The sequence below is a fragment of the Perognathus longimembris genome, chromosome 28 (assembly GCF_023159225.1).
Source record: "Perognathus longimembris pacificus isolate PPM17 chromosome 28, ASM2315922v1, whole genome shotgun sequence".
Classification (NCBI taxonomy): Eukaryota; Metazoa; Chordata; class Mammalia; order Rodentia; family Heteromyidae; genus Perognathus; species Perognathus longimembris.
Genome location: NC_063188.1, coordinates 32,565,065 through 32,588,130, shown reverse-complemented (window position 1 = coordinate 32,588,130; position 23,066 = coordinate 32,565,065). Strand labels below are relative to the sequence as shown.

At 37.0% G+C, this 23,066-nt stretch overlaps 1 protein-coding gene across 6 annotated transcripts in view; it reads right to left on the bottom strand.

Moving 5' to 3' along the window:
* Acsl4 (acyl-CoA synthetase long chain family member 4) overlaps positions 1-23,066 on the bottom strand; it is an 89,729-nt gene that overhangs the window by 13,064 nt on the left and 53,599 nt on the right. For all 6 annotated transcript variants that reach the window (XM_048335520.1, XM_048335522.1, XM_048335523.1 and 3 more), the window contains 9 exons: positions 22,600-22,777; positions 18,598-18,707; positions 13,704-13,842; positions 11,428-11,578; positions 10,745-10,868; positions 6,526-6,597; positions 5,790-5,929; positions 3,762-3,934; positions 1,204-1,278 (listed from right to left, as the gene is read on the bottom strand). In XM_048335520.1, the coding sequence (XP_048191477.1) occupies positions 1,204-1,278; positions 3,762-3,934; positions 5,790-5,929; positions 6,526-6,597; positions 10,745-10,868; positions 11,428-11,578; positions 13,704-13,842; positions 18,598-18,707; positions 22,600-22,777 (1,162 nt within the window). The remainder of the gene's footprint in view (positions 1-1,203; positions 1,279-3,761; positions 3,935-5,789; positions 5,930-6,525; positions 6,598-10,744; positions 10,869-11,427; positions 11,579-13,703; positions 13,843-18,597; positions 18,708-22,599; positions 22,778-23,066) is intronic.

Here is a 23,066-nt window from a genome sequence, read left to right as displayed (position 1 = left end):
AAAAAAAGGGAGGACTTAAGTCTAAAGGTGTAAAACTCTTGCAATATACTTGGGTGTTAAGTATCATTTTTAGTTTTGAGAGTATCCCCCATAGCCTACTGAGAGCCCTTCTCAAATAAATAAATAAATAAAAGTGACTTTTGAAATGTATAGTCATTTAGTCATAGAGAACTGACATTAGTGTATATAATGAAAAAATTACAAAGGAGAGACACTTTTAGAAACTTAAAAGTTGGAGTTTGGATAATGTAATGGAGGCGTTCTACAAAAGAACCTGGACACCTTTAAATTTTAGTCCTTTGTCCCATGCCAAGGTAAACACATTTTGAAATCCTGAGCTTTTCAATTACTCTTTGTCCACACAACTAGGCTGTTAATGCCCTATTTATTTCATAAACCATATTATGGCATTGTATGTTTAGTATCTTCTATGTTATATTCATAATAGGAAGATGTTTGCCTAAAGGACTACCACCAAGGTCTGCACAGTGCACATTTCCTCTAAATGGCGTGCCTCAGCAGGTACACACAAAAAAATCAATCACAACACACTATGTTGAACATGAAATACACAACTTGTGGGTGGCGACAGAATGGAAAAACTGGGACAGAGCAAGGGAAAGGGTGACATTGTTCAGAAAGAAATGTACTCTTTATCTGGCTTATAGCTGCAACTACTCTGCTCATCAGTTTTACAATAACAATATGAATGGAAAAAAATTTTATTCCAAGTGATAAAAAATAATAAAATAAAGTAAGTCAACCATACAAACTGCTGGACAGGTGAGTCTTGACTAATGCAAGCCTCTGTTAGAGGCAAGATATACACAACACTGATTCACCTAGGTGTGTAATCAGTCACTCTGTCACATGAAGGCCTGGGATTTCCTTCTCAGTCTACTGTATTTAATAGCAAAGTGAAGCTTCAAAGACTCCTCACCTTCTCCAAACCCAGGGAAATGTCCATCTACAATTGTTTTTTAGCCTTAAAGCTCAAGTATTCCTCATCATGTCTAGAATTCTCTTTTTGCTCTTGAGAACTTACAGATATTATTGTGGGGGTAGGGGGTAAGTACAGGGAAAAGGCAATTGCAAAGAATCATGTGATGCCTCACACAAACATCATCAAAAATGCAATCAAAAATGCTCAAGAGTTGTTTTCACTCTAAGTATAATCACTAACGCTTGTTATAAAATTCTCACCTTCCTGCCAGTCTTTAAGCTTAATTTCACAGCAAATAAGTGGAGCACCAACTCTGCCAGTAGTGTAGTCAGTAACTAGGACAGAAAAAAGTGACACAAGTATTAGTTTATCACATTTCAGATGTAAACAATCAGATAAAAAAAATAATGGATTTAGATGACAAGAGGAATGAAACAGTGCAAAGTATGACTTTTCAATGTTTCATCTCCATTTCCCCCAGTGTACTTTTGCTTTTCATGACTATATTTTAAATGAATATGTACAAAACTTTTATCTCTCAGAGGAGGAGGGCTAGCTCTACCACTATCTACCTAGGACTCTGATGAGGCAGATTTCACTTAACTTGTCTTAGCTTCTATTTTCTCCCTGTATTAAATGTTGATATTACAGACCTCCTTCACATAGGAATATGCTATGAAAATTAAATGAAATTATGTGTAGACAGTGCCTAAGATTCTTTGGCATACACTAAGTGTTCCATAAATGTTAAGTGCTTTTATCAGACATAATGGTGATGATATTCTCTTTGTAGTTTGTTATTTCTGCTAGCAATAATCACACAGTCATAGGCTGCCTATCCTGTACCTAGCACTATATTACGTACTGTGAAGAAAACACACAAAGCGTATGAGGACAAAGCACTCAATGATCTTACAAATGACCTGGGAAGAAATATACAGTGAAATAATTTCAAGAACTTTTAAATATTCATCTAAGTACTATCAGTTGTTTGCATAATAGTACTGTACAGACTAGAAAGATTAATGTAAAATGATGTCATTGGGAAAGACTTTATGGAAGAGTTAAGCACTAAAAAATGGCTATGACCAGTTACAAAAACAGCATTCCAAGAGAAGGGAATAGAAAGTACAGAAAAGTGAGATTTAAAAATCCCTGTATGAGGGGCTGGGAATATGGCCTAGTGGTAAAGTGCTCACCTCGTATACATGAATCCCTGGGTTAGATTCCTCAGCACCATATATATAGAAAAAGCAAAAAGTGGTGCTGTGGCTCAAGTGGCAGAGTGCTAGCCTTGAGGAAAAAGAAGCCAGGGACAGTGCTCAGGCCCTGAGGTCAAGCCCCAGGACTGGCAAAAAAACAAAACAAAACAATCCCTGTATGAGAAAAGGTCAGATGACGAGCTTGTCTGGAGAGGAAAGGCAGGTGTAAGTATGTGGAAAGTAATGATGGATAGCTACAATCCTGCCAAACTACAGATGACTTCAGAAGCTAGGTAAAGATGTGTTAGATTTGACACCCCCATGTAACAAACAAATGTTGGGAATAACAAAAGGAGATGGATGGATCTAATACAGTGTAGGACAGGCAGACACAGCCTCTGAAAGATAGAAGCTCAAAGCAGTTGACATAATAAAGGGTGTGATGGCAAACCGGGAAAGGAAGGCAGGAACAACCTAATCAACCAATGGAAATATCTGATGAAAGTTAAAAGCAAATAACCAGACAATCTCAAAACTGATATACCATGAATGATGTTTAAAACAGAGATAACACTGATAAACAAAAAACTTGGTAGTGAGAAGACAGTATAAAATAAGGTATTGATTTTGTACACAATAAGTGATAGTGAGATAATCAAAACAGATCCTTCACCCTAGTGTTTCTCAATCAGGAGTGATTTTGTCCCCCAGAGCATATGTGGCAATGGGTGGAAACATGCTTCATTGTCACACCTGGAAAAGCGAGTTACTACTTGTATATGCCTGCTGAATAGCCTTCAGTGCACAGAAGATTACAACAGGAAAGAATTATCTAGTTTCAAATGTGAACAGTGTCAAAGTTGAGACTGCTTTGTATTGTTGAAAGCAATGGTCCACAAAACAAAGAAGTTAGGACATGAACATATATCGGAGAGGGGAAATAAAGCGATAATTAAGAATGCATGCTTTGGGGCTGGGAATATGGCTTAGTGGTAAAGTGTTTGCCTCCTACACATGAAGCCCTGTAGCTCAAGTGGCAGAGTGCTAGACTTGAGCAAAAAAAAAGCCAGGGACAATGCTCGGGCCCTAAGTTCAAGTCCCAGGACTGGCAAAAAAACAAAACAAAACAAAATAATGAATGCTTTAAAGTTAGAATAGAGAGAAAGATGAAAGGACTAGGGAGACAGAATTTTGAGAACAATGTAACATAAATATTTATAAGGCTTCAAATAGCTCACATGAAACTCTATAAAGCTTTTCTCTAAGCATTCATAACACTAAAACTATGTAAGTTTACACTGAATCAGATGTTACAAAGATATTATAAAATAATAACCATAGGGCTGGGAATGCGGCTTAGCAGCAAAGTGCTTGCCTAGCATGCATGAAGCCCCAGGTTTGATCCTTCAGCACCACATACACAGAAAAAGCCGGAAGTGGCGCTGTAGCTCAAGAGGTAGAGTGCTAGCCTTGAGCAAAAAGAAGTCAGAGACAGTGCTCAGGCCCCGAGTCCAAGCTCCAGGACTGGTTAATAATAATAATAACCATGATTTCCAAAGGGAATCCAGATAGTGAGTAATATAGAATTATTTTTTTATCATATCAACAGTGCATACCTTCAGTCACTGTCCCAGCTCCACATGATTCTGTGAGCCCATAGCCCTGCCCAATTGGGCAGCAGAAGCAGACATTCATGAATCTGTGTGTCTGAGGAGAGAGCGGAGCCCCTCCAGACAGCATCATCCGCACATTCCCTCCCAACAGAGCTTTCACCTTTTTAAACAGTAACCTTGAAGAAAGAAGAAATAAGTGAGTGATTCTCATACACACATTATTCATGGTATATAGCTAACACAAAAGATTAAGCAATCTTGCAAATCTGCCGGAAAAAGTGTTTCCCTTCCCTACTTAAAAAACACTCCCAATAGTCTATGTGCAGCTTGGGGAAACTGTTGGAAGTAAATGAAAGAAAATGATGTCAAATGAAACAAACCAAACTTATCTTTAGAACATTTACCTACCTATCTTGCCTCTCTATAGTTCTTCCCATATCTCTAACTTCCCACCCCAGCACCACATTTTAAAGTAAGTGAAATATTCACAAACTTATTTTATTTTGCCAGGCCTGGGGCTTGGACTCAGGGTCTGAGTACTGCCCCTGGCTTCTTTTTGCTCTAGGCTAGCACTCTACTACTTGAGCCACAGCGCCAATTCTGGCTTTTTGTTTATGTGGTGTGGAGGAATCGAACCCAGGGTTTCATGCATGCAAGGAAAGCATTCTACCACAAGGCCACATTCCCAGCCCCACAAACTTATTTTGTAAATACAATACATCAGAATCTTTAAGGAAAAAAAAAACTCATAGATCACCTGTTGTTTTTTTTTTTGGCCAGTCCTGGGGCTTGGACTCAGGGCCTGAGCACTGTCCCTGGCTTCTTTTTCCTCAAGGCTAGCACTCTGCCACTTGAGCCACAGCACCACTTCTGGCCATTTTCTGTATATGTGGTGCTGGGGAATTGAAGCCAGGGCCTCATGTATACAAGGCAAGCACTCTTGCCACTAGGCCATATCCCCAGCCCCATGGATCAGCTTTTTTAACCTAAAACAGTTATCTTTTAAACCATGTGGCTTTATTCAAAAGTCAATTCTAGTACTTTTTTATGAGACCCAATTTTATTTCATAAGTAATTATTTCATTATTAAATTTGATAATATGCCATGTTCAAAGTATATTTAAACATTTCTCTTTTATTCTAAATAAAAATTCAGCCTATGAATGTGGTAATATTCAAATGAAATTAAATTGCCATTTATTTAATCATTTTTTTAATTTAAAAGCACACAAGTAACTATCGACCTAGTGCCCATGGTCCTAGCTATTTGGGAGACTGAGACAGGAGGACAGCACAAGTTCAGCAATTTGAGGCCAACCTGGACAACATAAAAGAGACTCTGTCAGAGTGAATAAGTGTATACCATAAAGACATATGTGTCTGTGTACACATGCACGTGTATATACATGTGTGTATATGAATTTTATTCATCAGGAAGAATATTATGTTTTTGTAGGGAAATTGATGGACCTGGAAAAATTATGTTGAGTGACGTCAGAGTCAGAGACAAAGGACACATGGCTTTCACCCATATATGGAAGTCAGATGTAAAATATATATGAAAATACATACAGATATATATACACAAAAAATAATTCAGGTATACACGCACAATTAAATTGAGTGATGTACATTGTACACACAGGGGTGGGTTTCTAAGATGCAACCCCTTTGAAAAATTAGTAGACATTTTAACAAAATAAATTATTAGGAAGTTGGAACATGTCTGAGGGAGGGAGGTGGACAAATGGAGAGAGGAAGGGTAGGAAAATACAGTCACATTCAATGTATGTACATGAAAATGGAACTAGGAAACATGAGAGGATGTGTGGGGTTGGGATAGATGGTGGGGAGAATGATGGAAGGGGTGCTACAGATCGGAACTCATTGTACTCATAAACTGACATACTGAATTGGAACCCTTTGTACAATTATTTCAAAATAATAAAAATTCAATAAAGAATGAGTAAATGAATGCATGCATATGTACACACATAGATTCAAACTACAAGGCCTATGAAATATACTCACAGATTGCAAAGAGGTGCATCATATCCCTTTTTGATCTGTTCCAATTTGTAATCATACCCTATCTTGAACAATGTTTTCTGGATATAATTCATCTCTTGAACTTTGCTCATAACATTCTTATAAATTCTATCCATGATTTCCTAGAAGGTAAAGCAGATATTTAATAATCTAAAAAGAATCATACCAAGCAATGAGATTTTCTTTTATTGACTATACCTTATTATAACAACTTTGTCTTTAGGATAATAGATATATTTATTTCCTTCATTTTAGAAATAAGTTGTTCATTACTTCAGAAACAGTAAGGATAATATGTAAATTGGCATAATGCATTGTATCCCATTAATATATACAATTATTTCTCAATTTAAAAATAAAACTTTAGACAAGTAAAGACAATTATTGGAATTGCTTCAGTTCTATATGCTAACTTCATCTTAATTTTGAAGAACTATTAAACGCTAAGAATTAATTTACTGCTTACAGAGACTTTTTAAAGCAAAGAATAAATTCTTTAGAATAAATTGGTATATTCTTCTAACATGTTATCCTATCTTATAAAGAAAGAAATTTGCCCAAAACTATATGGCTTTGGTGGTAGAATCATCTTAAGACTTTAAGGAATATATATGCCATTATTTCTGTAAAATACTACATACTTTTATCAAAGTAAAATTGCATGTAAGAAATTCTATAAGTGACCCTCTTGTGGTTTATCTTCATATTCTGTACTCACCGGAACAGCAGCCATAAGAGTAGGCTTCAGGACAGTACAGTCACCTTTGCTTCCCTTTTTAATTTTGCTGGACTACATTAAAGAAAATATACGAAAATGGTGTCATTAAAGTATTAATAACAAAGACAGATGTCATATATGGAATATGATCTTTTATTGCTCTATGAGTTATCTGTTATAACTAATATAACCTAGAAATCTCAAGTTTAACTGCATTACTGGTTTATCCTATAGATTATGGCTTTTAGTACATCACAGACTTTGTTAGAACAGAAACACTAATCCAGATTGACAACAGATCATGTGTCCTTCCCTCCTTCCTTTCTTCATTCCTATTATCTGGGATTTTAAATATCAAATTAGTTGGTAATGAGATTGCTAAAGTCACCTGCTGGAAAAGGTAGAAAAACATAATCTCCGGAAACACAGTTCATTAGTCTGTAAATTAAGATGTGTTAGGTATTACCCACCACTAAGAAGGAAGATGACCACTAGCCTTTAAGAAGCAGTGTAATCCTCAAGAACTACCAACTTTGTCATATAAAAGGTTCTGGTGGTAGATCTGAATTGTTTTTCTCCTACTTTTCTTTAATATGGATAAAATGAGACAAACTAAATTCTTGTGTTTATGTTTGTGCAAGTGCATAAACATTTCTGAGTGCACAAGAGGGCTACTTTAATAGAGAACGCAGGCTTTTTTAAGTCCTTCATATAAGGGGCTGCCTTCTATGTGTTATCAACCAGTTTTTACACAGAGCCACTTCCAAGCATTAACAGGAGCCACAAAAAGTCCTTCATTCTTTCCTTTATTATTATTATTATTATTATTATTATTATTATTATTTGTCAGTCATGGGCATTGAACTCAGGGCATGGGTGCTATCCCTGAGCTTTTGTGCTCAGGGCTAGTGTTTTACCACTTGAATCACAGCTCCACGTCTGGTTTTCTTGTGGTTTAATAAAAACAGGCTGGCTCTGAACTACTATCCTCAGATTGCAGACTCCTGAATGAGTATCTAGGATTACAGGCATGAGGCCCCAGGTACCTGACTTATTATCTATTCTTGGTAATACAGGTTGGGTAATTGATATTCAAAATGCTTGGGACCAAATGGGCTTCACATTTGGGATTATTTTGGGTTACAGAACATTTGCATATACATAAAGTATCTTGGAACGGAAACATGAAATTGATTTATGTACTTTATACCCATAGCCTGAAGGTAGTTTTTTTACATTTCATTGCTCCTGTGCTTTGACTGTGACTTATCACATGAGATCTGTTATGTATTTTCCACTTGTGGAATTACGTCAGTGCTCACAAAGCTTGAATTTTGGAGCATTCTGGAGTCCAGATTTTCAGGTTAGGGGTACTCCACCTGTACCTATTAGTTCCTTTGTGTTATTATGACCACAATAACCTTAATTATGGCATTAAAAAAAGTAGGTGTGAACCTGAGTGCCAGTGACTCACACCTGTAATCCTAGTCAGAAGGCCGAGATCTGAGGATGGCACAGTGCAAAGCCAGGTCAGGAAAGTCTGTGAAACTCTAATCTGCAATTAACCACCAGAAAACTGGAAGTGGCACTGTGGCTCAAGTGGTAAAGCACTACCCTTGAGCTGAAGAGCTCAGGGAAAACACCCAGACCCAGAGTTCAAGCCCCACAACTGAAAAATACGAAGAAACAAAAAGCAACAACAAGTAAGCATGAATATAAACAGGTTTCTAAACAGGTTTCTTAGACCTTGGCCTAACAGATAGCAAGAATTAAAATCAAACTAGGGAGACTCCACCGGTGCCAGTCTCTAGCTTCTAAACTTCCTTAAAGGGGAAAAGCACATTCAAAGCTTCTGGAAATGTGTTTACATCTCATTAACATTCCTGAATACAAATTAAAATCACCATATTGCTTAATACATAAGCAGTACAGAGTTATTTTAAATTTTCTTTTGTAATTCAAGCTTTGTCTTTTCTAGATGAAGTTCTTTCTGTTAGTTTGACAGCTTACTTAGCCTGTTTATGGGCCTAGCAGATTTTAAATGTGAAATTTTCATGTGAGCTAAGTGGTACAATTTAATTAAAATATATCAACACCACTCATAAATAAGTTTGTGTTCCATAAAATACAATGTTAGTAGCTGTTTGGAACAGAACATTTCCTCATAGAAAAAGTCATTTTAAAGGAGGCTTGATAGCCACATGTGGTGCTGCATGCCTCTAATCCTAGCACTTAGGAGGGGTAGGCAGAAGCATCTAAAGATTGAAGCTACCTTAGACTATATAGTGAGACCCTGCTTCAAAAACACAGAAACAAAAGAAGGTGGATGACTACATTATCTTTGTGGGGTGGGTATTATGGCAATAACTAAAAAGAAGCACAGGGATATCTTGGGAAGCTGAAAGCTTCCCTTCTTTCTTGATCTAGATGGAGATGAGAGGTCTACATGTATACATTAAGCTTCAGATACATACACTTTAAATTATACATCAAAAACAAGAACAACAAGAAGAAATACTAGGTGACAGATCACACCTGTAACCCTAACTACTTGGGAAGCTGAAATCAAGAAGAATCATGGTTTGAGATCATCCATGGCAGAAAAGTTTGTGAGACTACTTTTCAACACATAGCTGGGCATTGTGGTACACACTTGTCAACCCAAGTTACAGGAGAGGCAACATTTAGGGTTATGGAACCAGCCCAGTCCCAGAAGAAAAGTCCATTAGACTTGGTCTCCATGAAGGGAAGGCCCATGAAGAAGCCTATAGTAAGTAGATCACAGCTTAGACACATGCCTAAGTGGAGAGTTAAGGCCTTATCCCAAAGAAACCAGTGAAAAGAGGGGCTAGAGACATGACTATTGTATCACACCATCCTGGCAAGCTCAAGCCACTGAATTCAAACTCCAGTACCACCACCACCAAAAAAATAAAGGAAACACAAAAGTTGGTTGGCCTCTCAAACAAATCAAGAAGTATTAAACAATTTTAGTTTACTGGTATACAACCTACCAAACCTCTCCATAAAGTGGTATTTCTATTAAAAAAATATACAGGGCTGGGAAAATGGCCTAGTGGTAGAGTGCTTGCCTCGTATACATGAAGCCCTGGGTTTGATTCCTCAGCACCACATATACAGAAAAAGCCAGAAGTGGAGCTGTGGCTCAAGTGGTAGAGTGCTAGCCTTGAACAAAAAGAAGCCAGGGACAGTGCTCAGGCACTTAGTTCAAGCTCCAAGACTGGCAAAAAAAATTGTGTTAAAAATACATTAGTACTACTAAGTATGAGTCTCAATGATCCACTTCTTTATGAACTGCATATCCTATTAGACTCCCAAATTATCTAGCAGGAGTGATTGAACAGTAACTGCTGGGCCTACAAGAATGGGAGCGGCAGGCTCCTACAGAGCCAAATCATTGTTCACTTTATCCTTCAGTTCCCTTAACCCCACATCAATCCTAGTATCTCTTTTCCCCCTATACTTGACTGAGGCTTTTGGAAATGTAACACACTATGGACAGTAAGTATGTAATTTGGATTTCAAATGTGCTTAAACTACATGAGCTAGTCAAACTGCTTGTTGGGCCTTCTTCTATGAAAACAGAGAGAAGTGAGGACCATCCTGTGTCAGAACAGTAAGTTGGGAACTGTCCTTAGAGATGCTGCCACGCCATTGCAAGGAACTGGCTGTACCAATAGAAATACTACTTTGGTGCCATTCAAAATGGTAGCCATTGGTCACATGGAGAATTTGAAATATGGCTAGAGAAAATGAGAATCTAAATTATTAAAATATAATTTAATTGATTTGTATTTTAAAATGTGGCTAGTAGCTACTGTACTAGATAACACAGGCCTAGGGAGAAATTCAAAAGAAAATTGGCCTAAAATCTTGTATCTCCTCCTAAAGAACCTATTGGTGCTCCTACCTAACATGTATAAAAGGCTCCATGTCATTTTGTTCTCTGTCTTAACTCTCCAGAGTAAAAATCTATCACAGAAAGAAAAGATCAAAGTAATTGTTCATTACAAAATTTAAATTTCTGACATCAAAGTAATGTTAACAAATCCACAATTATTTACTACACTTACATATTGCTCATTAAAGCTTTTCTTGAAGCCTCAGAGAAAATTTTCTGTGAACTGAAATATCTGAGTTTTTAGTAATAAATCAAACAATATAACAATATAACAATAAACATTACAAGGTTTATCACCTGGTCAGACAGTGTTAGTGGAGAAGAATATCCAATCCTGCAGCCATAGGTAAAGCAAGATATCTCGGCTGTCAATTCCAGCACATGAGCCAAAGGCAAGTAGCCAATGTATGTGTCTTTTGGTCTGAAACACAAAAAGACAAAGGTTTTAAGTATAATCTTGAAAAGGCCATGTTATGAAAGCCAGGTAATCACAGCATCAGTAGGATTAAGCAGATATAGTATTACAAGTTTCATGCCGGCCTGGGATACTTCATGAGACTGAAGGAAGGGAATTGAGAAGAAAAAGGGGGGAAAAAGAAAAAAAACACACATTTTAAATTAGAAACATTGTCAAATATTGTCAAAATGATGTACAGAGAGGTTACAGTTTCATACTTTAGGCATTGGATACATTTCTTGTACTGTTTGTTACTTCCTCCCTCATTCCTCCCTCCCCCCTCCCACTATGAGTTGTTCAGTTGGTTTACACCAAACAGTTTTGCAAGCATTGCTTTTGTAGTCGTTTGTCTTTTTATCCTGTGTTTCTTGTTTTTGGTATTCCCTTTCACTTTCCTAATTCTAATACCAGTATATACAGTTGAAACATTGGTCATTTTATCACTTCACTATAGACTGACTTTAGAGAATGCTGAACATGACCTCTGTATTTCTAAGAATATAAGTCAAAGATTCTCTCTTACCCTAGTCCGGGGATTCTTTCACATTGGCCTGTCATTCCAGCTATCAAGTTGCTATGATGCATCATCACTCCTTTAGGGCGGCCAGTGGAACCACTGGTATACATGACAATGGCCATGTCAGAAGGAGATGGTCGATTCGGAGGAATGCTTGCTAAACAAATGAAAAAAAGAAATATACCATATTTTATTCAGTTCAAAGGTTAGATTGTTTGGCAATAAGGTATTTTGATTTGATATGATGAGAAACAATTTAACTTAAGTAATCAGAATTAACAGTCACAACAGAACTGGTTATTGAATTCTAACTGTAATGAGAATTTCAATCTGGCCCATGCTCATCCCTCTTCAGTGTTGTTGGAAGATTTTTGAGGGCTTTGAAGAAACAGTAGAGATTTGTATGTAAGCTCTAAGGCTCAGTTTTCTCATCTTTAAAGGGATTTGTCTGAATTGGACTATAGGCCTTCACCACAGGTGAGCATAAAAATCACTGGCAAAATACTAGTTTTCAAAGTCCAAATTCTGTATGTCTGGGGTAGAAGATAAGCTCTACGGGAACTCTCATATATATTCCTGATTGAAAATCATGGGGCTTGGTCTTTAACTCAAAAATTCTAAGGTACTAATTTTGAAATGGAGCTTCTGCTCTCAAGATAGTCTGTCACACTAACATAGAAACCTCCTTTCCTTCCCAGAATAATCACAATGATCAAGCATGCAATATCATCAGAAGTCAAAGGCAACTTAGCAGGATTATTAGAATAACAACCTGTTCATGAAAATGGCCATGTCTAATAAACCAGTGAAAATTTTAAAATGTATACCTTTCCAACAAAAGACCAAGTTATACATATAAACTAGCTAAATGAAATCTTTTCAAGGATATCTACTGTCATTGTTATAAATCAAACAAATAGAAATGGCAAATCCCCTCAGAGAAGTAGCTAAAGCAGAAGAAATAAAGTTTTCATTCTATCCACACAGTAATAAAACTTCACACATGTCCACTTTGAATAACGAAGCAAAAGTTCTTATCATAATACTGTCTACTTAGATAAGTATCACCAAAGTACACAGAGCCTATGTATTGTGGGCTGTAATGCTTATTGATGAAACCAAATTTTGAGGACTGAAAGAAATCCTCTTTTCTATCAATGTGCTTTGGTGAATTAGCAGAATTGGCCACAGATCCCCACCAGTCAGAACTTGCCAGCCAAGTATGTCCTAGTGTTTCAGGGCCACCATGGTACTCGGAGACAATCCTGCATAGGTTTCTTGTTTTTCTGCAAATCTCACAAGTAGAAGCAGTGATTTGCTCCTGTTCTACCAAGAATATTTACAAAGAAATTCTCTTTTTTCTCTCTCTCCCTTCCTTCCTTCCCTCTTTCTCACAGTATACATGCATACTGCCCAGAACAATAAAGATAATAAGAGATTTGGTTTCCCGAATCTCAGAGTTCTTCACCTATGATGAAAATACTAATTCAAACTACTGTTTTAATAATAATAATAATAATAAACCTTCCATCTTTCATCTAAAAGCCTGCTATCTCCAAAAAAAATCTGGTTAGGATCACTTGCAAGTAGGGTAAAATCTCAAAGAACAACAACAAAAAAGCGTTGCCATTTCAACCATGATACAAAGGTACATTATGACCTATATCTGATACTCTCATATGTTTCCTCTCTAATGGTAAAATACTCAGAGGCTAAGTAGCAGTTCATCCAACATTTCTCTTGCCCAAATGAATTCTTTACAGTATTGTGACCTCCACTTTTAACAATGGAAGAAAACTTAAATGAAGTATTCATTTCCACCACTCTGTCCCAGTGATCCACTGATATTTTGTTACTAGCTGAATTTACTTATTTGAAATGAAATATCAGCCACTAACTCAATCTTAGTAATTTGAATTCTGAGTCATCAAAAAAAATCACTAGCTCTAAGCATAAAAAACATTTACTAAATGCAAGGCCCAAGATCTTTGTCTTTTATGAATCCAAATTCGAAGTTCATCACGGATTATTTTTTAAAAGACATGTTGGCACAAACTGCCTAAAAGTCTGAATCATTTATTACAACTTCACTATTAAGAAAAATTTAAACAATGGCTACCTTTTGATGAGAAGGAAAGAAAATATTTTTAAACCACATGTAGTTTTGATAGATTTTTAAATATTTTTAAACTTTTTTGACAAAGAATTTTAGTGTTTCTACTTTTCCTAACCCACTGAAATGTCATCATGAATAGGTGAATAAATTCATTCTAATTACTTACAGTTTTCTGGCTTGGATCCCAACTCTTCTACTGACTGCATGCTGTGAATCTCAAATCCTTCAGGGTATTCTGCTTTATTGACAGTCTTATTATCCACATAAATGATGTGTTTAACACAGTTGATATCTAACAATGCAGTCTGTTGAGCAGAAAGAAAGCTCAGCTATTAAAACTGAGTTGTCACAAAAATTTACTTATTTAACAACTTCCAATCTTATCCATTGGCACTACTATAAAGTAAAAGAAAATTACACTGTTAAGAGTTACTGTATTTGATTTTGGTACCCTGGGTATTGTATATATGTTTATCTGAATTAGGGAAGGTAAGAAAGAGCAACTTCAAAATAGTGAGACAAAGGATAAAGGGTGAACCAACACAACAGTGATACTCACAAGACAATTTGTTGGAAGTTAACTGTATAACTCAGGGGTGAGGGTGGGGGGTGGTGAGGTGCAGAAAATGAGAGGGGGGTAACAAGTTTGACAAGAAATGTACTCATTACCTTACGTATGTAACTGTAACCCTTCTGTACATCACCTTGACAATAAAAATAAATTAGAAAAGAAGTCACTGTGCAGACAAATCCACTACACTGTAATACTGTCAACATGGGATAGAAACCATTCATAAAAGATGAAGACCTGGCTGGGTGCCGGTGGCTCTCATCTGTAATCCTAGCTACTCAGGACGCTGAGATCTGAGGATAACCAAAGCCAGCTCAGGCAGGAAAGTCCATGAGACTCTCATCTCCAACTAACCACCAGAAAACCAGAAGTGGTGCTGTGGCTCAGGTGGTAGAGCCCTAGCCTTGAGCTGAAGAGCTCAGCGACAGTATCTAGGCCCAGAGTTCAAGCCCCACGACTGACAAAAGAAAAAAAAAGATGAAGACTACGTAGCAAAATAATTATAAAAATTACAATGAATAAAAGAAATACATACAATAAAACAATAGATGCATTAATATGTTATAGTACACAGAAATATGTAAAATGGGATAAGGTTTGGTGATGCATGCTTGGTGATACATGCCTAAAATCCCAGCACCCTGGAGACTAAGGCAAGATGATTACAAATATGAGGCCAACTGTGATAACATAGTGAGTTCCAGGTCAGCCTCGGTCCCATAGCAAAAACCAGTAACAAAATTTAGAATCTAAAAATAAATGTGAGGTGAAAGTAGTACAGGTTTAGTCTTCTTACTAGTATATTTTTATATTCTTTTTTATTTGTATGATTATATGAAGTTGGTATTATTTTAAAATAGCTTGTTATAATCAAATATACTTTTGCAAGGCTTATGGTAACCACTAAACAATCTGTAATAAATGAACCCAAAACAATCAAGGAATCAAAACACATCACTAGAGAAAATCCCTTAACCACAAGTAGGACTATGAGACATAGAGGAATAAAAAGCAAGGAATTGCAACAAGAGTAGAAAACAAGTCTCAAAATGGCTTCAGCAAGACTTACAGATAATCAAATGTAAATGGAATGTATCTTCCAATTAAAAGATATAGAGTGACTGAATGGGTTCAAAAGATAACACCTAATTATATGTTGCTTACAAAAAAACTCACTTCATCTCAAACAACATCTATTGACTGAAAATGAAGGAACAGAGCAAGATACTTCATGCAGATAGAATCCAAACTACAGTAGAAAAGTAGCCATACAAATATCAGAGAAAAGATTTTACATCAAAACAAATGAAGAGACAAGGAAAGGAACTGATTGAGCAAGAGGAAACAATTCTAAGTATATATGTATGTAATACTAGAGCATCCAAATGCAAGTGTTAATAGGTGAAGAGAAATAGATTCAGTAAGAGTTGTGGACCTTAATAGTTTACCATCTAGCAGTGGACATAACTCCAGATAAAAATCCAAAGAAAACAGCAGTTTTGCCCTAGAACAATTGGCCTAATGGGCACAGAACTTTCTGTTCAATAGCTGGTAAATACACATTTTTCTCACTCGCACATGGAACATTCTCCAGAAAACAAGTCTCATAAAAATTTTAGAAATTCAGGCTAGGAGCAGTTGCTCATGTCTACAGTCCCAGCTACACGAGAGGTACTAGGCAAGTAAGAACACCTATGGCAATATATTAGCAGGGCATTATCGCAAAGAACAAATAAGATGTGGTAGACCCTGTTATAATCCTAGCTACACAAAAGACAGAGGAAGGAGGTTAGTTCTGCTGGAAGATGAGGAGACTTTAACTGAAACACAGCTAAAACAAACACAGCTAGAAGGTGGCTTCAAGTGATACAATAGTTGCCTAGTTAAAGCATGAGTTCAAATAACCAATATCACCAAAGATATTCTTAAATTGAAATAAAATCAAGTTTTCTTTCATTACCATAAGACAATAAAACTAATGGCAAGAGAAGTTTTGTAAACTACACAAATACATGAAAATTGAACTGCTTACTTTTAAACAATAGATCAAGACAGAAATAATTTTTTTAAATTCTTGAAACAAATGAAAATATAAACGCAATCCTAAAGCCTATGGGATGCCATAAAGCAGAACTAAGAAAGAAACTATAAACATAGCAACCAGTGTCTATATTGAAAATGAAAGCCAGGTACAGGTGGCTTACACCTATTGAAGAGTCTGAGATCTGGGGATTGAGGTTTGAAGCCCACACAGGCAGGGAAGCCCTTAAGGCTCTTATTTCTAACTAACCAGCAAACAGCCAAAAGTGGAGGTGTGGATCAAGTGGTAGAGAGAAAAAAAAAAAACCAGGAAAGAGCATGAGGTCCTGTGCTAGTCCCAGTACTAGCACAATTAAAAAAAAAAAAAAAGAAACGAAAAGGAAGGATTCACGGTCTATTACAAGTGGTAGGTAGAGCACTTATCTCAACTGCGAGCTTCTTTCCATCCCATGAAGCAAAAAAGATCTCAAAGAAAATTAAAATAATTCAATCCAAGGAAACAGAAATTAAGAACAAACCCCCAAATTACAACAAAGAAACAATAAAATCTAGAGCAGAAATAAATAAGAGACAAAAAAATCAAAAGACCAACAAGAAATGAGCATACTATTCAAAAAGATAAACAAAATACACAAACATTTGAATTAAGCAAAAGAATCGAATTGTCAGACTCAGAAATATAAAGGCAGATATTACAACTGACACTACAGAAATACAAAAGATCTTTAGAGGTTATTGTGAACAACTAAACGCCAACAAGTTTGATAGGCTACAAGGGCAAATTCCTGGACTTATATGCCTTAACAAGGCTAAATCATGAAGAAATAGAAAAAGTAAACAAGCAGTAATATTGAGTCAGTAATCAAAAGTCTCCCATAAAGAAAAGCCCGGAGCTGACAGTGAGTAGCTCACACCTGTAATCCTAGCTACTCAGAGGCTGCTATCTAAGGATCACAGTTTGAAGCCAGCCTAGCCAAGAAACTCTGAGACTCTTATCTCTAATTAACCAACAAGATAATAATAAATGAATTCAGCAACAGTGTAGGGTACAAATATCAGCATTAAAAAACCAGCAGCATTTGGATATACCAAGAATAAATGATCTCAAAAAGAAACCAAAGGGCAGTCTTATTTACAATAGCTATCAAAAAATTAAATATCTAGGAACAAATTTAACCAGAATGTTGAAAGATTTCTATAATGAAGAATGAAACACTGATGGAAGAAATTGAAGATGACACAACAAATGGAAAGACACTCCATGGACAATGGTTAGAAAAATGTCTATACTACCTAAGGCAATCTACAGATTCAGTGCAATTTTGCACAAAATGAATAAAGCAGAAAACATTACACCATATGATTCCAAAATACTCTACAAACTGAAGTAATCCAAACAATATGGTTCATACCTATAATCCTAGCTACTCACAAAGGTAAGATCACCAGGATTAGAACTCAAGGTTAACCCTGGCAAAAAGATCACAAAGCCACCATACCAACCACCCGAAAGCTGGGTGTTGTGGAATCATAAATAGGAAGAACAGGCTGGGCCTGTAGCATAGTGGTAGAGTGCCTGCCTAGCATGCGTGAAGCCCTGGGTTTGATTCCTCAGTACCACGTATACAGAAAAAGCTGTAAGTGGGCTGTGAAAGGGAGCTGTGGCTCAAGTGGTAGAGTGCTAGCCTTGAGCAAAAGAAGTTCAAGGACAGTGCCCAGACCTTGAGTTCAAGTCCTAGGGCTGGCTAAATAAATAAATAAGAAGCACAGTCCAGGCCAGTAACAATAAAACCAAGCAACTCTATTAAAATTGAGCAAAAGACCTAAGTAGACATTTCTCAAACTAAGTCCAACAAATGACTAACAGGAATAATAAAATATGCCAACATTATTAATCATCAGGGCAATGTAAATCAAAACACGGTGAGAACACCTCACTCTAGGTGAATATTTAAAAAGGCTAAAATAATAAGTATGGTAAGTTTATGGGGGAAAATGAATTCCTGTATATTAGCAATGGGAACGTAAATTAGTATTGCAGCTATGAAAAATACTATAGATCTTCCTCAAAAAATTAAAAACAGGGCTGGGAATATGGCCTAATGGTAGAGTGCTTGCCTCGTATACATGAAGCCCTGGGTTCAATTCCTCAGCACCACGAATATATAGAAAAGGCCAGAAGAGGCGCCGTGGCTCAAGTGGCAGAGTGCTAGCCTTGAGCAAAAAGAAGCCAGGACAGTGCTCAGGCCCTGAGTCCAAGCCCCAGGACTGGCACAAAAAAAAGTGATCAATGAAGATAATAGGTATGTTTATCACGATTTAAATATTGCACAATGTATATATGTATTGAAATATGACATGGTTCCCCATTCATCATACACATAATCTTACATTTTATATATGTGTCAAAAATAAATTTAAGTTTGAAAAAAGAAAACTTCATACTTACCTTAAGTTTACTTTCCAGAAGTTCAACACTAGTAATCAGGTAAGAAGCTTCAGATTCATTTAGCCCATGGACCACTGCTTCTTTGCCAAGTGTGGCATATAAAGTCACAACTACATAGTAGAAAATAAACACAAGTATTAAATTATAAATACTTACTAGAAAGGATACGCATTGAATTTTATGACTGCATTCTTCTCCAATTCCAGAAGTCTAATGTTTTAAACTCAAAGATGTCCAGAAATAGGGCTGGGAATATGGCCTAGTGGTAAAGTGCTGGCCTCATATACATGACGCTCTGGGTTCAATTCCTCAGCACCACATATATAGATACAGCCCAAAGTGGTGCTGTGGCTCATGCTAGCCTTGCGCAAAAAGAAGCCAGGGAGAGTCCTCAGGCCCTGAGTTCAAGCCCCAGGACTGGCAAAAAACAAAACAAAAAATATTGGCAATACCACAACTGAAGCTGTGTTCAGCTAAGTCATGCCCGTGATTGTAGCTATCCAGAAGGCTGACACCAAAAGATCTTTGTTTGAGAGCAGTGTAGGCAGAAATGTTCATGATAGTCCATGTCTAATTAACCAGCAAAATGCCAGCCTGCAGGTAGGGTTCAAGTGGTAGAGCATCAACTATGACCAAGAAAGCTCATAGCAAGCCCAGCTAGAGTCCTCTTGTGCTGTACACTCTCACTAGTCTAATTGCCTCAAACAGACAAGTTCTCGAAAATTTTTAGGATCTCAGGTCAGATCAGACACGGATAATGTTTTTACTTCTTCCAAGAAATTTTTTCCGTGGGTCCAATTTCTAATTTGTCTGGTAAGCTCCACACCTTACCTGCAGGGGCCAAGCAGATATATTTCTCAAGAGCAATCAAAGATCACATAAACTGAAGCCCTGATGAGTTAGAATAGAAATGAGTCACATCTGATAAACAGCACAGAAACGGAAATTCGGTCTTTGGTTGTTAACAAGAAACAGCAACATGATTAAGAACAGCCATTTTTCACTATTGATTACTGAAGTTGAGTAAGGGATAAGAGATAATTTTCATTTTATCTATTTTTTTTCCTTTTTCTTTTTCTGGTAGTACTAGCACTTGAACTTGCGGCCTGCACTTGCTTGGCTCATGCTCTATCACTTGAGAAATACCATCAGCCCTGCCTTTTGCTATTTTAGATGTGTCTAGCAAACTTTTCTGATTAGCTGGTCATAAACTGTGATTTTCTAGATCTCAGCCTCCTGAGCAGCTAAGTATCTATTTTTATCCACTGAAATGAAAACTGATCCCTACACTAAACTTGTAGTGATCTTTTTCATTTAGTAAATAACCAAGTGCTCAGGATATAACAAAGCATTGTTCTGAGTCAATTTTTTTTCTGTTGGGTGTGAGGCTTAAACTCTGGGCCTGGGTACTGTCCCTAAGCTCTTCAGCTCAAGGCTAGGGCTCTACCCCTTGAACCACAGGGCCACTTCTGGTTTTCTGGTGGTTAATTGAAGATAAGAGTTTCACAGACTATCCTGCATGGGATGGCTCGAAAATCAGATCTCACCCTCCTGATTAGGTAGGATTACAGGAGTAAGCCACCCGGCCTTTTTTTTTTTTTAAGTTCTAGTACAATGTTAAAAGCAAATGTTTACAAATCAGAAACATACCCAATTTTATTTTCCACCATCTTTAAACTCAAGTTCAAAGTCAAATAAGAAGCCTCAAAGTGAAGTAATTAGCTAAAATTATCCTAAGTAATGATTTTTGTTATTGTTTCAACCATTATTTTAGTATATCATGTCTCAAACTAGATCCTTCTATGCCAATATCTTTGAGGTATAATTCCTTTCTTATTGAAAATTAAATTCTAAATTATATCTACTAATTTGCCCATTCAAGCTCTTCAAAGTTACTGTCTCTCATAAGAGTTATTGAATATCTTTTAGTCACAATATTACATTCTATTTTAGAGACAGAATTCATGCAGAGGACTGGGAATATGGCCTAGTTACTGGTAAGAGTGCTTGCCTCATATACATGAAGCCCTGGGTTCGATTCCCCAGCACCACATATATAGAAAACGGCCAGAAGTGGTGCTGTGGCTCAAATGGCAGAGTGCTAGCCTTGAGCAAAAAGAAGCCAGGGACAGTGCTCAGGCCCTGAGTCCAAGCCCCAGGACTGGCAAAAAAAAACCCACCAAAAAACAAACAACCCAATAAAAAGTACAGACATGCTATTTAAAAAAAAGAATTCATGCAGAATATCAGCTAAGGAACACCTAGTTTTCTGCAAAGCTTTTTTGTTATTGTTATTTTGTTTTCGTTTCTTTTATATTTACAGTGCTAGAGAGACCAAAGTTACAACCTGATACCTGCTAGGGGAGCATTTTACTGCTATATGAGGCCTGAACCATCTGCCTTAAAAACGGAAATCTGATATTTGACAAAGGAGCCAAAGACATACCATGGAAAAAACCATAGCCTCTTCAACTACTGGTACTGGGAAAACTGGGCAGCCGCATGGGCAGCCTGTAACCATGCAGCAAGATCAATTCAAAATGGATTAAAGACCTCAACATCAGACCTGAATCCTTGAAACTACTGAAGGACAGAGTAGGAAAGACACTAGAACTTATAGGCATAGGAAGGACCTTGCTGAATAGAGTCCCAGGGGCACAACAGATAGGGGACAGATTCAACAAATGGGACTACTACAAAATAAAAAGCTTTTGCACAGCTAAAGCTTTGCCACTAAACTAGAAAGACAGTCAACCATATGGGAAAGGATCTTCACCAGCACAACAACAAAGGCCTATTATCCATCATCTACAGAGAACTCAAAACACTAACCCCCTCCAAACCCAGTAAACCAATTATGAAATGGGCAAAGGAGCTAAAGAGAGATTTCACAGGAGAAGAGATAAAAATGGCAAAGAAACATAGGAGGAGATGTTCAACATCCCTGGCAGTAAAGGAAATGCAAATAAAAACAACCCTGAGATACCACCTCACCCCAGTTAGAATGGCCTATACTCTGAACTCAGGCAACAACAAATGCTGGAGGAGATGCAGAGGAAGAGAAACCCTCCTGCACAGCTGGTGGCAGTATAAACTAGTACAACTACTCTGGAGAACAGTATGGAGGTTCCTCAAAAAGCTCAGCATAGACATACCCTATGACCCAGCCATACCACTCCTAGGCATCTATCCGAAACAACAGGTCTCAGGATACCACAAGGACATCTGCACATCCATGTTTATTGCTGCACAATTCACAATAAGCAAAATATGGAAACAACCCAGAAGCCACACTACAGATGAATGGATCCAAAATATGTGGTACCTGTACATAATGGAATTCTACACAGCGATTAGAAATGACAAAAAAATGGTATTCGCAGGGAAATGGTCAGATCTTGAACAAATTATGTTGAGTGAGACAAGCCTAGAACACAGAGAACAAAAGCGCACGGTCTCCCTGATATGTGGATGTGTGGATGTGGGGGGGGGGGGAAAACAGTAGAGATCGTGTCTGTAAAATAACAAACTTCTTTTCAAATGGTATTTCCACGTTTTGGTCAGTGACTTTACATTATGTCTCTAAAACCAAACTATTACTAAACAAACATAAAAATGTCTAGGATAGACCTATCAGAGGATCACAATAGCTCAACAGCTATGTATGCATGATCATATAAGATGAGGCTAAGCAAAATGAACTCCAAGAGATGGAAACAGGAGGATTTTATTGTTGTCATTGTGTTTAATGTTCTAGGTGGATTTCCTTTGGCGTACCCCCTTTGGTCACTATATATGATTTTGGTACACTCGATATTGGGAAGGGAAAGAAAAATGAGGGAGGGAGTAACAAATACAACAAGAAATGTACTTACTACCTTATTATATAACTGTAACCCCTCTGTACATGACTTTGACAATAAAAATTTAAAAGAAAATGGAAGCATCTCAAAACCAATTTCCTGTGTAAACAAAGCTCTCCCTCTACCACAAGGCACTTACGTGGAAAGTTGAACTTGAAACAGGTCTGAGCTGCAATCATCCATTCAGCCCTGGTCTCACAGAAAATGGCAATGGTGCTCTTTGGTTTCAGTCCCAATGCAGTGAGTCCACTACCAAAGTTATTCACTCTGCGATTTACTTCAAGATAATTTATCCACTTATAGTTCCCAAGGATTAGCTGTTAAAATGAGACATTCTCTAATATTAGTATACTTATCCAAATAAATAATTAAAATACTATTAAAATGCAGAAGTACCTAGATGCTATGAGCATCTTGGGAGAATTAATTACATAGCACTATAACAGAATGCCAGTATTCTTAAAATGTACTGGATATTTTTTATTGAGGTACAAGGGATCAAGCACTCCATCTGCTATATACTCAACTGCTAAATGCAGTTCATTCATAACAAAGTAACATGCACTTTCATCCTTTGAAAAAAATAATAATGCGCAAATTTATTTT